This window comes from Setaria viridis, chromosome 9, assembly GCF_005286985.2.
Source record: "Setaria viridis chromosome 9, Setaria_viridis_v4.0, whole genome shotgun sequence".
Classification (NCBI taxonomy): Eukaryota; Viridiplantae; Streptophyta; class Magnoliopsida; order Poales; family Poaceae; genus Setaria; species Setaria viridis.
In genome coordinates, this window is record NC_048271.2 from 53007058 (window position 1) to 53023223 (window position 16166).

The window sequence follows — 16166 nt, forward strand, 5'->3', positions numbered from 1 at the left end:
GACTATACGGCACCATTTAGTGTGACAATGAGTTTGGAGGCATGTATTCGGCAATATACAACGGGGCTGTCTAACCAGCGCACGTGCGTTGGGATGGCTTCCAGCCATCGAATCCCGACAGTCCCCCACCTTCCTCGAACTTTCCATTTTTAAAAAATTTAAATCCCGCAACTTTCTATTTTTAGAATATTATAACTTATACAACATAATTTTGTACTAACAATTTTTTACGAGAGAAGTTTTTAGCACAACTTTGATAGCATACAAAACTTATACGTACAACTTTTAAAAGAACAACATCGACTTTCACTTTTTATCATTTATAACTTATACACATGATTTGTACGTATAACTTTTCCCTAACAACAACTTATGTGATAAAATGTGTAACGTGGTTTCATGATATATACAACTTATACACATAACGTTATTCGTAACTTTTACGAAAATGTTATTAAGCAACTTATGCATATAATTTATACGCATAACAATATTTACTCAGTACAAATTGCATTGAAAAAATAATTGAAAATAAAAAAAGAAAAAGAGAAAAAATGGACGGCAGCAGCAGCAGCACGTGGCCGGTGGGCCCCCGCTCCTCCCGTCGCGTGTAACGGAGCGCGCCGGTGCGCGGGCGCCAACTCAACATTGTGACATACAACGGCATCAATAGAAAGAGACAAGGGGTTGGGGGTGGGGAGCAAGAAAAGTTGGTAACGGGATGTCATTGGAAGATCATGAGAGAAAAGTTGGTAACGGCATGTCATTGGAAGATCATGAGAGAAAAAGTTGGTAACGGCATGTCATTGGAAGATCATGAGAGAAAGAAGATGGAACAAAGTCCGTTTGATCTTAACTAACGGTGGGAAATAATTGACTATGAATATAGTCGCTTTGCGGTTTACCTATGTATGGTCCCTACTAATAAATATCTTATAAAACATAATAAGGCAACAAGTGTCACCGACTCGGAAGCCAACTGCATGAGCAATCTCTGCACTGAGTCACAGAGAATACCATATCCGATTTACAATTCACAACAATATACTACTATTACAATTATTAAGAATAATAGAAAGAGCTCTGTAATAACTTTGAGCCCAAAGATCTAGACACAACTAAGGACAATGTGATCAATGTCAACATCACACCGCGGATATGGATTCTGGTCCTATGGTGTGATGGTAATGCACTCCCTACGTGGTTGTTTTCCTTTTCTTCCCTGTGTTTCCTTCTTATCTGCAGGAAGAACAACATCAAGCTGAAGGCAAGCTAAGTAATAATAACCAGTGGGGTGGGCTCTATAATTTTGCATCACCAGCAATTGAAGTCCTTGCAAACTGTCAAGACAATGAGGAGGATCAGGGCAACCACAATGCCGAAAACAATGAGCTTCATCTTCATATTCTCCCACCACATCTTTCGCCGTATCTTTGTCCCCTGTTGCCTGAAGTCTTGTGCCTATACAAGCGAAAGAGGTGAATCTTGTGATAGCCTGATGGATGAAGTGAATGAATTACATTGCAAGTGCAAGAGTAAGTATATACTGAACCTGCGACCGTAGGTCCTCTGTTTTATCAACGAGCAGTTCAATTTTCTCACCACGATCTAGGACCTGATGACCAATATAGAGCCATTTAAGTGTCGAATATAAAGTTAGTAAAAGTAAAAATGCTGATGATTCCTCGGTAACCAGTGTAGTAAAACGAGATACACCTTTTCGATGTTTTGCATCATTACTCCCTTGACCTCTGTGACCTGAGCCTTCACTTTTGCAAGCTTGTCAATCTCCTCAGGGTGCTGGTCACAGTACCTCATGTGCTCTTTAAGTTTAGGCCTAGAAGCAAAGACTTGCATTTAGTATTAATCACACTGACCATGTGAATAGTTTAGCTTTTATGTAAAAAAGTTAGAGAGGTAAATGCAAGGAATTCACATACCCATATTCTCGCTTGAGGCCGTTGGCAGTAGCACTTCTGGCTTTCCCTCCACTATATTTCTTGGAAAAATCTTCCTTAACCCTCTCAATGAAGCCAATTGGAAGCTGCCGGCCAGCAGCTTCAGTAGCAACAACGCAGTATGCTGCAAATTCAAGATAGATTGCCACATGAAAAGCTTGCAGCACTAGCTTTCTTAGATGCCAACACCATTTTCTAGTATTGTTCTGTTACTACCTAAATTGATAGAAATTAAATCAAAGAGACTATGTGGAAGTAGAGATGGAAAGATCATGTCCAATTTGATTCTTCACTGCTATGAAAGGATATATTCATGGTCAGAACTCACAAGTCATGCACATTTTTCCCTCTAGATTTGTAACGTGCTCACAAAAATTATGAAATAAGAATGTAAAGAAATAAAAAAAAATTAACCCTAACTTGTACACATCCATCGGTATCATCATAATTAGCCCATCCTCAAACAAATAAAGGAACATTGTTATTGTGCTACCTACATCGATCAAATAAAACACCGCAAGCAAAGCACATCTTTGTACTAAAAATGCCACAACTTTTTTCTTCCCCACAAGAAGTTTTCTCCAAAATGCAACATCGCATTTCGGTTTCTTCATGTCTTTCTCAAGATATCAGTGTAAAGACATGCTTCAATTCCCTACTGCATTTCATGATCGCCATCGAGCAAAAAGGTAAAAAGAAATGGGACACATTCCTCATTAAGACAGAGAATCACATGCTAATGATATATAAGCAGAGACAGAGAGAGGCAACGATGGTGATGAGAACGGTTTGCATTACTGAATCCATCATGGACGTGGTAGTTGAACGTGTGCCCGTCGCAGTTGTAGGTGAAGCGATTGTTGTTGGCGGGGAGCTTCTGCAGGCACTGCGCGGCGACGGAGGCGAAGTTGCCGGAGACCTCGGCGTGGTCCGCTAGCACGGCGGCGCCCCGCGCCACGAAGCTGTACACCAGCGTGCGCTGCTGCCCCATCTCTCCGACCACGCACCGACGCCGGCCTGCGCGGGGGAGTCTCGGAGGTGGCGGAGCGAAGGGGTGTGGCCGTGTGGGAGTGGTGGAGGAGGAGGACGTGGGGAGGTTGCGATGTTTGGAGGGTGGCGGAGAATTGTGGTGGCCAGGAAGCATGGATGCTAATTGTAGACTTGTGGTGATCCTCACGCCATTTGTGGTTGCATGCTCCTCAATTGTATCTTCCCCTTTTTCTTTTTCAAATACACTTTCTTCTTAATTAAGAGAAAAAATACACTCCAAAATTAAGGCTATCAATAAGTGTAAATGTTGTGCGTGTATCGGTGTATGTGTATAGATAAGAAGGGGTTGAACTTGAATTGCTCTGTACCATTTTAAATATCACTTGAATATAAATATGGACTAATTGTGTTGAGTTATCTTTTACTCCCTCTGTTCCAAATTATTATTCGTTTTGACTTTTCTAGATACACACATTTTGATATACACCTAAATATATAGGTATGTCTAGATACATAACAAGAGTGATGTATCTAGAGAAGCCAAAACGAATAGGACGGAGGGAGTACCTGAGAATGCCTTGCATAATGTACGGTAAAATGGTTGAAGGCCAGTAAATCACATCAGGAGCTTGTCAAGAAAACGGACGACACATGCGCACTAATAACCTCTGAAAGTTACTTCAACTGAATATAGCGTTACACTTTTATTGTTGAAGAAGACCTTCACACCTTATGTTTTCTTAGCTTGCAGGGCATGGTTTTACCCACTATGTAGATTGAATTGCAATAACTAGTATAATTTTTTGCATTCGGCATGCCGGTCACACGTATGCTATTTCATTTTTTTTTGTCTTTGTAGCGCAGTTAATAATCATGCGTAAGATGCACATTTTCCTTGGCCAAACACGTAACAGATGCAAAAATTGACGCGTGCTCAATCCAACCGGTGACCAATGTACACATTGAAGTGGTCAATTGTGTTAGTTGCATCTCATCATAAGGTCGAGGTGGCTCATTGTCGAATGTGTGATGTTCAATTGTACACATTCTCTGGATACTCATTTTGTTTTTTTATTAAAAGTCTCTGGCTACTGGATTGATCCAAGAGATCTCTCTACTGTACTGCTACTTACTCCCTCCATCCCACAAAGAGTGTCCTTTTAATTTTATCCCAAATCAAATTATCTTATGTTTGACCAAATTTATAAAAAATATATCAATACTTTTGATGTCTAACAAGTTTTATTAGATTTTTTATGAAATATATTTTCTTAGATTACCTATTTAGTGTTGATAAAATTTAAAATAGTTTGACTTAGAACAAATCTAAAAGGATATTAGTGGGATGGAGGGAGTATATTGTTAGGCTATCGATCCAAATTATAATAAACCCTTTGTAAATTTTGCCACATACGAAACTCTAAAAAAACCATCACGTTATTTTAGTAGGATTATTATAGTACGACGATGTAATCTTCGATCAACACTCGGCAGCGGTCAGATTCGATCCCTGATGCATCGCAAAATGTCTCTCGTGGCATCCATCATTCATTGGTGGTGACCGGCGAAGTGAGTGAATCAGTTTTTTTTTTTTTTTTTGAGAAGTGAGTGAATCAGTTGATAGTGAAGGGAAACCAAGGCCCAAAAGAAAAAGGAAACGTGGCCCATGGGGCCTGATTAAATCACCGGCGAAAAGAAAGCGCACGCGACGCTGCAGCTGAACCGAGCGCGAGAGGTCCGAAGTCCCCATCAGCAGCACCAGCACCAGCACCTGTCTCGCGATTCGCATCGGATCGGCTAGGCGCACGCTCGTGTTAGGTGGTAGACCTAGACCCGGGCCCACTGGCAGGAATGGAGAGTGTGGTGTGGGTCTGTGGGAGGGGCACTGCGCTCCGGCTGCGGCTCCGCGTTTTTTTTATAGGGCATTCCGCCGGTTCGCCCCCCAAATCTCATTCCGCTCCGCCGATGGGCAAGAAGAAGCGAACCCCCGCACCAAACCCTACTCCGCCTCCGCCCGACGCCCCCCGCCGGCCGCCGGCGGCGGGGGTCGGGGGCGGGGGCGGGGCCGACGCCGCCGTTCGTGCCGAGGTCGACAAGGCGCTCGCGTGCCTCCAGCGCGGGAGCCACGCGCGGGCGCTGCGCCTCATGAAGGACGCCGTGGCCCGCCACGGGGAGGGCGCCTCGCCGCTCCTCCTCCGCGCCCACGGCACCGTCCACGCCCGCGCCGCCTCCGTCCTCGACGACCCCGCCGCCCGCGCGCGCCACCAGCGGGCCGCGCTCCAGGCGGCCCAGCGCGCCGTCGAGCTCGCGCCGGACTCCGTCGAGCTCGCCCACTTCCACGCCATGCTGCTCTTCGACGCCGCCACCGACGCCCGCGGCTACGAGGAGGTCGTCTCCGAGTGCGAGCGCGGGCTCAGCATCGAGGCCCCCTCCGACCCCGCGCCCCACTCCCTCAGGCTGCCCGGCCCCGACGTCGACCAGGTCCAATCCGAGCTCCGCAACCTGATCCAGAAGGCCAACCTCGCCTCCATCTCCACCTGGGTCAAAACCCTGGGCGGCGCGGGGGACGACAAGCTCCGCCTCATCCCAGTGCGCCGTCTTGCTGAGGAACCCATGGAGGGCCGGCTTGTCCCCACCTTGCCCTCCCCGCGCCGCCCAAACGAGATCAAGAAGGCCACCAAGACCCCCGAGGAGCGCCGCCAGGAGATCGAGGTACGCCTGGCTGCAATGAGGCTGCTGCAGCAGCAGAAAGAGCAGAGCAACGGCGCTGTGGCTGCCACCCCCACTTCTTCCCAGTCACAGGGAGATGATGCCCCCTCCTCATCGTCTCAGTCATCGGTGGGTGGGCATCGTGCTGACCGGAGAAGAGGCGGCTCTAGGAAAGTCACGGTTTCATCCACGTCTGATCGCATGGACCAGGTGCGTGCCTACTGGGCCGCGATACCAGTGGAGCAAAGGCTTGCATTCTTAAACACTAGCATTTCTGAGCTCAAGTCATACTATGCTGCCATGATGCATAAGGAGAAAGATGCTGCCAGTGTGGCATCTGATGTGCTTAATGAGGTGCTAGGGTTTGCCGCCAAGAGTGGCAAGTGGGAGTTCTGGGTATGTGGCAGGTGCCGGGAGCAGTTTGCGGATGCAGAGTCACACCGGTTGCATGTGCTCCGGGAGCATGTTGGCATACTCTCACCTGAGCTACAAGATATGGTGCCACATGAGATTGATGCTGGCTGGGCACGAATGCTCATTGGTTGGAACTGGAGGCCATTGGACGCTACCGCAGCACTGAAATTGTTCGAGGAAGAGCAAGCCGACAATCTTGGCCTGGATAGGGACAAGGATTCGATGTCATCGGACAGTTGGAGTAACAAAGACAAATCGGACACGTCAGAATCATCAGTCTCACCACACAACGAGGAGTCTGATGGTTTTGCGGTGGTGATGAGGGAAGGTTACCGTAAGTGGCCACTCTCGGATGATGGTGAAAGGGCAAATATTTTAGAGAGGATCCATTCATTGTTCCAAATCCTTGTGAAGAACAAGAATCTTTCAGTGAGCAATCTGAACAAGGTGATACAATTTGCTATGGAGGAGCTCAGGGGGATGCTGTCTGAGTCACTGCTGCTCAATCACTCGTTGGATGAGTCACCACATTGCATTTGCTTTCTAGAGGCATCATCACTGAGGAAGGTAGTAAAATTCTTGCAGGACTTAATGCAGTCCTCTGGACTCAATAGGCACTTAGAGAAGGATGAAGGACTAGGTGATGGGGATACTTTTCCAAAAAATCATGATGGACTGGAGAAGGTTACACTTAATTCTGATTCATCAGAACTGATCATTGATGGAGAGAGTTTTGGTAGAAAGTTTGTCTCTGAGAATGTTGATACTGATGCACTGCTTTCATGGTTGTACGCTGGATCTTCAATTGGAGAGCAGCTATTGGGTTGGAATCGTATGCTCGAGGAAAGATCAAATCAAGGAGTGGACCTTCTTCGGGCACTTGAGAGGGAGTTCAACAGCTTGCAGAACTTATGTGAACGGAAGCTTGAACAGCTGAGAAATGAGGAGGCCTTGATTTCTGTAGAGAGCATCTTTGCTCAAGAGCAAACCGATAGGGATGAGATGGGGCACTACCAAGGGTACGAGGAGCTCCTCAGGAAGCGGCAGGAGGAGTTGTTGGACTTCAATGCTGAGGTGATGACCAACAGGAGCAGAACTGAGTTGGATGTAGTCTCATCTATTTTGAAGGAAGTTCACACATCACACTTTGGTTATGATGAGGCTTTTTCTAGCATGGCCCCACGCCTTTGTGATTATGATGGGACAGAAGAAGAAGGTTGGAGGCTGCCTGATTTGCAATCAAATGATTCAGTGGTACATGTGGTTGTTTCAAAGATGAAGGAACAAATTACAATGGAGGTCAGTTCTTGTGGATTTTAGCTGCAGGAGTTACTTGAAATCTTCAAAATGCATTTACAATATATGCTTTTTAACCCTTTTTTTGGTTTGCAGCTTAGCAAGATAGATGCTAAGATTATGCGAAATGTAGCTGTGATGCATCAACTGGAGCATAAGCTTGGACCTGCTTCTTCTCTTGATTATCGAACGGTTCTTATACCCCTCATGAAATCGTTCTTGCAAGTTCGTATGCAGCACCACAAACTCTGTTTTTAGTGCCTTAGGTTTTTGGTTCTTCATTGCTTAATTGTGGCTGTGTTATGTATATGTAGACCCATCTGGAAGAGCTGGTGGACAAGGATGCCAGAGAGAGATCTGATGCTGCAAGGGAAGCCTTCCTGGCAGAACTTGCCTTGGATGCTAAGAAGAATGCTAGCAACCATGAGAAGTCAAAAGAGAAGAAGAAGTTGAAGGATTCTCGGAGATCCAAGGACCCCAAGGTGGTTCTGATTTTAAGTGCAATAGGCTTTTTGTTTACAACAAGGAAATTTCTTTTCTTGCTATAATTCTCCTAATTGATCCCTAGGATTCAAGCTGGAGTGACCAGTATCTTGTTTGCCAAGACAGTGCTGATGAGGAAACAAGAGATAAGTTGTAAGTGATTCTTGTAGTACCTTTGTTCTCATGAATTTGATTGCTAAAGAAGAGCTCTTTCTGAGGGGCACATATATTCAAGTTTCTCCTTAATTGGGTACGGTGCCCTGACATGTTTCCTTATGGAAGCGTTTGGAATTCTCACTTTAATGTTTTGGGTATCCGTTGTTACTTAGTTCTACTAACTTGCATCCTGTTCAGCATATGATATGTTCTTGCAAAATTGGATTTTTTTCAATAGAATTTACTTGAGGAACGATGTTTGGTTTTGTTATTACAAGGTTGCTTTGTTTGATACTATTTTTTTTTATTTCTTTTCGTGCATATATCGTGGTATGTATCATCTGGCCACAGTAGGAAGGAATTGATGTGGTATACTTTTTATTTTACTTCCTGAACGAGATGTTAGCCCTACCCAGTAATTTTGGTTCCATTTGAGCTGGTCATGTTGCTTGATAGGTTTGCTGGGTAATGTTGAGAACAGTGATGGCACTGCATGCTATCATGCAAATATTATTTTAAAACCATAAATTCCACTTGTGTAGATTAGAGAGTTAGATAATATGCCTTCCAATACCATCTGAGGTCAATTAATTGGTTATTGTGGTTATAAATGTCAGCCTGATAAGAAATTTAATACAAGCCATTCACTTTCGATGATCAATGGCTAATAATTGTTGTGGGAAACAGGATTCTGTTCATGAATGAATATGCCCCCCTAGATGTAGGTGATCAAAGGGGTAGGAATGTTATGTGTACACAGATAATGGATTCAGGAAAAAAAACTAATAGAAGTCTGTGTTTCTTTTTTGTTGGCTGCATCAACATTAACCCCCACCCCCTATCAAATGAATGCTAAAACTTCGGTTTAATATTGTTTGGCAAGTTTATCTCTATAACAAATCATATGATTCTGGGTTATCGTGACATCATGTGAATGCCTTGGTACCGTGTGCCTTCACGCAAGCTGCACATTTAATGTCTATCTTGTGCTTGAGGCCATCTTTATCTAATTAATGCCGAGATGTTTGTATGTACCTTTTATGTGCTTCTGTTAGAAATTTACTGCAGAATGCTTGTTTCATCAGTCATCAGTGCCTAAGTTCTTTAGATCAGGCAGCATGATTAAAAAGAAGCTGCAATGGAATATGCCTTTCATTGACCTTTTTTTTGTTGCATGCTTGTTTTGACCATGCTAATATTTTTGCAGTCAACTTGTTGCTGATTGTGATGATTTGGATTGCAAACTCTCGACAAGTGATGATTACTTCAATGAACAAGAGGAAGAACTTAGGCATAGAGTACAACTTGAAGCTGAGGAAAGAAAGCTGGAAGAGACTCTGGAATATCAACGACGGATAGAAGAGGAAACAAAGCAGAAGCATCTTGCAGAACAATTTAGAAGTACCTATGCATCTTCTGTTGTTGGGACAGCTGGTCTTTCAAGCACTGGAAAAGGGAATCTCGAAGGCATTAAGTTTGGCGACTTTCGCTATTCTGATGTTCCATTGCAAGAACACTCTAGCTACACTGAGAACAGTTTTAGGGGGGAACATAATGGATGGGACTCACCCGGGGAACAGGCATTAACCAGCAGTGATATGAGGGTCTCTAGGTTAACACTGAAAATGAATGGCATTTGGACAAATGCACAACATATAAAACCTCAGGGTAACCCTAGCATCCAAAAGCCTAAGAAAAGTACTAGCGAAGGACAAAAGAAGTATGTCCAAGGTTGTGGGTTATGGTGCTCTGCCTTGTACAAGTTAAGAGCTTTCATTATCAATGCCATTTACAATTTTAACATTTAATATCTGTTTATTGTTGCAGGTGTGCCTGGTGCTGTTTATGATGATGATAGGGCATGTGGTCCACAATTTGGTACGGCAGCTCCTAGATGGAGCAGTAGAAGTAAAATAGCTCCCTATGCAAATCACAACTATCATGATGGAAAACAGAATCAGCTGCATGTGTTGCCTTCAGATGATCGACAGTTTGTTAATAAAGGGCACGCTGCAGGAACAGAGAAGTCAAATTTTGAGAAAGGTAGCTATTTTTGTATATCCATGCTATTTTTGTATATCCTTAAGTCTATCACTCTATCCATATAAAATTATTTGCACTATTATTTTTCAGTACGGGATATAGTGGTTGAAGCTTCATATAGACTCTGCTAAGCTTGACACATTAAATTAGCATATAGTGGCATGTATAGTAATAATATGCAGTGGTTCCTTCTAACCTGTATGGTATCGAATTTTACAAGCACCACAACATTCCTGGTTCCGTTTCCTTCTGGACTTGCCTTTTATTGTAAAAAAAAAGTTTTTTTGGGTTTCGTATGATACAAACCCATTCCATGAATAATAGAAATCAATCAGATTGATAACAAATAAGTTTAATGCATCTTGGAATGCCTGAGTATAGAGCTAAAAACTTATAAATCATTGAAATACATCAAACCATCAATTGTATTGTATTTTTGCTTTTAGTTCCGTAGTATTCTTGTTCTTGCTTTAAGCATTCGTGTTACTTGACGAAAGCAACCTCTAGGTATCTTGTTTACTATGGCCATTTTTACATATTTGTTCTAATTTTTCTTTAGGTCCTAATTCCTTGACATCATGTCTTGTAAATTATCAGATAAATGGAATTAATGCTGCATATATTTTAATTTCTTTTTTATCCAAACTTCTGTATTCACATCCAGTTGGCAGTGATGGAATACCATCAGAAGATGTCTGCATTGAGGATGATTTTGATAAAAGGTTTCAGGAAGATCTCGATGAAGCTGTGCGCCAAAGCCTTGGTACCTTTCCTTTTCATTGCTGCTTCCATTCTCTATGAATATGCTCAAATCTTAGGCTCACAAGAACATCTGTATTCAACACTTATACGATCTACAAATATTCTGCTTTTATAGCGCGCATGAAACATGTTTTCCTGTTGTTAAATGCATAGTGGTCTAATAACTTATTGATGCTGTGTGTTTCCATATCAATGTCCTGTTGCCCTGTTGAAGAATAATTTTACGATTATAATACTAATCCGCAGTATTTATATAGTTACCTCAGGTTTCCGACATTAGGATCTAAGCTTGATTAGAGTAGTTCTTGGAAGAGTATGTATTTTATTGTTGTGTTGCTTCACCAACTTTATGTACTTTAAGATGATATGCTAGTTGAGGATGCAGAGGGATTTAAATAACTATTTTCTTATGCTGGAGATGATATGCTAGTTGAGGATGCAAATGGATTTAAATAGCTATTTTCTTATGCGGAGCGATCATTATATAGGAATGATGATGTGATGTTACGATGATTGTTCTCTTAGTATCATATGTTAATGGTGATGATTTTCGTCTTCTGCAATATCCATCATTCTCACTTAAGTTATATCATTTAAGGTTATGATACTTGTCCTGCTGGTACAATAAGTGCTTCAAATGGGGCAGAAGTTTGTGGGGCTGGCCTTAAAAATGCTGCTGGTGAATACAATTGTTTCTTGAATGTGATTATTCAGGTAAGCATAGACTTGTAATGTGCTTTTCTTCAGGATCAAGTAACCGTGCTTGTTGACAGTAATGTTCTTCTGTATGCAGTCATTATGGCATATAAGGCGTTTTCGGTACGAGTTCGTTAAAACATCATTACTGCACAAGCATGTTGAAGATCCTTGTGCTGTCTGTGCATTATATGATATCTTCAGTGACTTGAGCAAAGCTTCCAAGGGTCAAGGAGAAGCAGTTGCGCCTACTTCATTGAGGATCGCTTTGAGTAAATCCTACCCGAACAGCAAATTCTTTCAGGAGGTAAATGGCGTCCTCCCTTGATAGTTCAAATGCTTTACACACAATCCTTCAGCATTTTATCATTATATTCTTGCGATCTCCATGTTCATTGACCCTAATCAATTTATGCTCATTGCAGGGGCAAATGAACGATGCATCTGAGGTACTGGGGGTAATCTTTGAGTGTTTGCATAAGTCGTACACTTCTCGTACTGTCTCTCATGGTAAATCTCATGAGAAGAATTGTGTTGGATCATGGGATTGTGCAAATATTTCTTGCATAGCACATAATCTTTTTGGAATGGACGTATATGAACGGATGAACTGTCACAATTGTAAATTTGAGTCTAGGCGCCTCAAATATACCTCATTTTTCCACAATATCAATGCTAGTTCGCTCCGAACTGCAAAGGTTAGTTTTCTTGCTTTGATTGTGCCCTCTTTTTTTCTCTAAGGGTAATCTATGGTTTATATATTGCAGTCAGGATAGTTACTGATTCCTAGCTATTCCTTCTTCTTCAGATGATGTGTCCAGATTATTCATTTGATGAACTTTTGAAGATTGTCGAAATGAATGACCAGCTAGCTTGTGATCAAGATGTTGGTGGCTGTGGAAAATTGAATCATAAACACCATATTCTTTCTAGTCGCCCGCACGTTTTTACAGTTGGTAAGCATTTTGCTCTTGGGATGTTTCAGGCTGCAATTATTTTTTACTTTGGAGTTCCATGTCCAGTCAAGCAGTTGTTTGGCAAATATTTGACCTTGCAGTATTCTCTTTGGATTGTCTTATGTTTTGTTAATAGATTGCTGTATTCTCTTAGTTGACCATCCTTAAATGCGCAACTGCAATTCTTGCCTGCTTCTGGCATGTTATGCCTGCACTTGAACACTTCATGCTCTATGTCTGGTGAGATCATTTATTGGCATGCCTCTACTTACCTTTTGAACTTTCATTTTAGTTTTGGGATGGCAGAACAACAAAGAGAGTGTGGATGACATATCTGCAACTTTGGCTGGTATTTCAACTGAGATAGACATTAGCATCTTCTTCCATGGTATAGATCAAGGAAGCAAGCACACTCTGGTGTCAGTGGTATGGCCATGAAGACCCTTTATTTTGTTCTATCTCATTCTGAATATATGGATGGTTTTGTACATTTGTTAATACTTGTTTTCTTGAACTTGTAATTTATATTGTTCTGTTATGCATGTCGAGCATTACTTGTATGAGCAAAAATATGCTCGCTTTCTTCTGCAATCCTTTTATTATGCTGGGAGGTGGGGAGCTACCAAAATAACTCCAGCTTGAGAAATAGGATGCTATCTCCCGCTAGGGCATCTTTTTGTTTGTTTTTTGAACTGTACGCTGATAGGATATGTAATCAGTTGTGTGTGTGTGTGTATTTGCAAAGCCGGTTGAATATATTTAAGGTGAAAAGTGACAACTAGACTATAACGTGATTGTCAACAGCAGCATATTATGCGTAGCAGTTAGATGCAGGTGTAGTAGCAAATTACGTTCAGCTGTTCTAAAACCCATAACATCAACGTGATTGTCCTACTATTACCCTTCATAATCGCGGTGACATATTTATTACTTCTGGTTGGCAACTGCTTCAGTAACATGGCTCTTCAAGTTCCAAAAACAATTGGTGTAAATTTTAGTTTTGTTTCTGTTTTGTAGCTTTTTATCATCTTATATTTGTATGTTGCTCTATACCTATCAGCTGGATAATCAAATAGATATAGATTTGTTCTCTTTCCTCCAAATTACAGATTTACAGTAAGGTTGTTATATCTTTAAGTAAATAGCATGAGTTTTCACTAGATTACCTAGTCTTTACCTGAATCTGTTGTTTAGAAATCTGTCAATCCAAACAGTATCAGATGTATATCTTATTGCTCTTGACACCTGCAGGTTTGTTACTATGGCCAGCATTATCATTGTTTTGCTTTCAAGGATGGAAGGTGGGTCATGTATGATGACCAGACTGTTAAGGTAACCAGATAACCTAAAATGAACATCCACGTCTGCTTTTTCTACTCTTGCTTAGTATGACCTTGTATGTCGTTTGTGCAGGTTATTGGTAGTTGGGGTGATGTTCTTGTGATGTGTGAAAAGGGTCATTTGCAACCGCAAGTGCTTTTCTTTGAGGCTGCGAGTTAGTTATGCTTCAGCTTCTGGGGAGCTGTGCAGTGGTTAACATGCCCTCAGATATATAGATTTTTCCCAGTGGTCGTGAAGATTAGAAATAGAGTAGCAAATTCGTTTTGAGCGGGGGGATAGAGTATTCAACAGCTGCATTGATCCGTAAGCTTTTGTCGAGCCCTTAATGAGCAGTCATCTGAGCATACTTGGGCAGAAAGAGAGCTGATTATCCTTGTCTCTTATTTTCCTTTAACCTTGGGTATAGTTACTGAGCCTCTGACCCTTCCATCTGCCAATAAGATTTCACTGCCGATCAAGTGGGTGGGGGCATTCGCACTGCCATCGAACAAGTCTAGCTGAATCTGTCTAAAGCTCTTCATTATGCACCAACCATGTATAGAATTTTGTGCTTACAATGTGGAGTCTGGTATAGGAGCCTTTGTTTTGCTGTCGGAAGGTTTCTAATGGGAGGAGATGGAATGAAGATGTGGTGTGAGCTGTATTCACTCGTTGAGAAATGTTTGGAATAGAAACACCATTTGGAATACGGTACTAACTCTGGGGCAGGTATTGTGTTCAGAGAAATCTGTAAAGCATGAGTCAACATAGTGACCCCATGAGATTGTGATATGGTTATAGGCGATGAATAACAAAATCCTCATCAAATACTGTTGCATGTTGGTGCCTCTGACTGATTCTGACAGTAGCAACCAAAAAAGCTGCTGCTGTTTTTCATGTTTCGCCGTTCTCCCAGCGATCATTCATTTGGAATGTAACAACAGGTCATGAGGCCTTTTGGTGGTTACTCGTACGAGATGATAACACAAACTAAGGGCCTTAGACGCAACTAATCTGATACTAAGTTCCAAACAGAAAACAAAACATTGATAATCTTATGAAGTCTAAAGTCGGTTGACGCTTGATTCGCCATCTTCTGCGTAGGACGAGAAATTTGAACATAAACTTCCTTCCGTTTCGAAAGCCTGAATTGAACGGCACTTCTTGTTCCTTGAGGAACTGAGGTCTCTATGCCTCGCACTGACGCGCCTGCTGTCCCATTCGCCTGTTAGAGATAAGATGCTCCCTCCCTCCCTGCAGCAAGTGATTTGGCTCGAAACGGGGCTCTCGCCATGGAGCTGCCGCTCCCGCTCTCCCCTCCGCGCGCCCACGCCGCCCTCCTCACCTGCAGCTCCACTCCCATCGCCTTCGGGCTCCGCTCCCACTCCCACCCAGCCGCTCCGAGCCGCGGCGCTTGGCCGCTCCGAGCCCGCAGGAACAAGAACTACCGGAGCGAGGAGGACGCGGCCACCGCGGAGCCCAAAATCATCACCCTCGGCCGGCCGGGGAAGAGCCGGCGGCGGGGCAACAGGAAGCAGCTGCCGCAGAAGGCAGACGCCGACGGCGAAGGCGAGGACGAGGGTGACGACGACGACGAGCGCGACGTGGCGATCCCGGAGGTGGTGACGAACCGGATGATGCGGCGCGTGGGGGTGTCGGTGGGCGCGCCGCTGGCGCTGGGCGTGGGCTTCTTCCCGTTGTTCTACTACCTCAAGGCGGTGCGGAAGGTGGACGTGCCGACGTGGATCCCCTTCGGCGTCTCCTTCGTCTTCTTCGGCGCCGCGCTGCTCGGGGTCAGCTACGGCATCGTGTCGGCCAGCTGGGACCCCGCCAGGGAGGGCTCCCTGCTCGGCTGGAACGAGGCGCGCCGCAACTGGCCCGTCTTCTGGGACTCGCTCCGGGGCCGCTCGCGTGGATAGGCTAGCTAATCAATCGAGGCCAGTAATTCCACTCGTATCTTATTTGCTACGTATTTTACTTGTCATGGCCATTCTTGGATTTCTTGCAGTAGACGTAGAGTGTTCTAATAGCGTTTATCTTTGAGGCTACGTAGTACGTATTCCTTCTTGGTGGGTTATACACGTCAACAGCTTATAGCTCCAATGGGTCTGATATGTTTCATTGCGTCGATTATGCTATGCTACAAGTGACCAGTTCACGCCTGTTGACCTGTTGTGAATATGAGATTAGTGCGCCACTTCAATCGATTCTTTGAACTTGGGAGTTGGAAAGTAGGCTTGGCTCGGTGGCGCGGCGCATTGTTCCATCTGCAATCAGCAGCCAATTCATCCCGAGCAAGCTGTCAGTAGTGAGGATTAAGGGGAGCAGCAAGTCAATTTACAACATTAGTCCAGGCGGATGAGAGTCTAAGAAAAAGACATCA

At 43.5% G+C, this 16166-nt stretch overlaps 3 protein-coding genes across 4 annotated transcripts; 2 read left to right on the forward strand and 1 right to left on the reverse strand.

Moving 5' to 3' along the window:
* Window positions 1-971: 971 nt before the first annotated feature.
* Window positions 972-3225, reverse strand: LOC117839807 (putative vesicle-associated membrane protein 726). 2 transcript variants are annotated; one of them, XM_034720231.2, is made up of 6 exons: window positions 2757-3225; window positions 1941-2082; window positions 1717-1837; window positions 1553-1615; window positions 1319-1461; window positions 972-1239 (listed from the first exon to the last, which is right to left on the reverse strand). In XM_034720231.2, coding segments are annotated over exons 1-6 (816 nt in total). In that variant the 5' UTR covers window positions 3103-3225; the 3' UTR covers window positions 972-1238. The 2 variants fall into 2 exon arrangements, with proteins under 2 accessions (XP_034576122.2, XP_034576121.2); XM_034720230.2 differs by lacking the exon at window positions 972-1239 and having other exon boundaries at window positions 1315-1461.
* Window positions 3226-4898: 1673 nt separating this feature from the next.
* On the forward strand, window positions 4899-14621 carry LOC117839901 (uncharacterized). The gene is made up of 14 exons (XM_034720335.2): window positions 4899-7370; window positions 7464-7592; window positions 7682-7849; window positions 7936-8003; window positions 9214-9737; window positions 9834-10049; window positions 10714-10812; window positions 11410-11525; window positions 11605-11814; window positions 11933-12205; window positions 12316-12463; window positions 12756-12889; window positions 13715-13795; window positions 13877-14621. Exons 1-14 carry the CDS (start codon window positions 4914-4916, stop codon window positions 13961-13963), a joined length of 4710 nt encoding a protein of 1569 aa, XP_034576226.1. The 5' UTR covers window positions 4899-4913; the 3' UTR covers window positions 13964-14621.
* A 152-nt stretch (window positions 14622-14773) lies between these two features.
* On the forward strand, window positions 14774-15945 carry LOC117839902 (uncharacterized). The gene has a single exon (XM_034720336.2). The coding sequence runs from the start codon at window positions 15076-15078 to the stop codon at window positions 15700-15702; it is 627 nt and encodes a 208-aa protein (XP_034576227.1). The 5' UTR covers window positions 14774-15075; the 3' UTR covers window positions 15703-15945.
* Window positions 15946-16166: the final 221 nt, after the last annotated feature.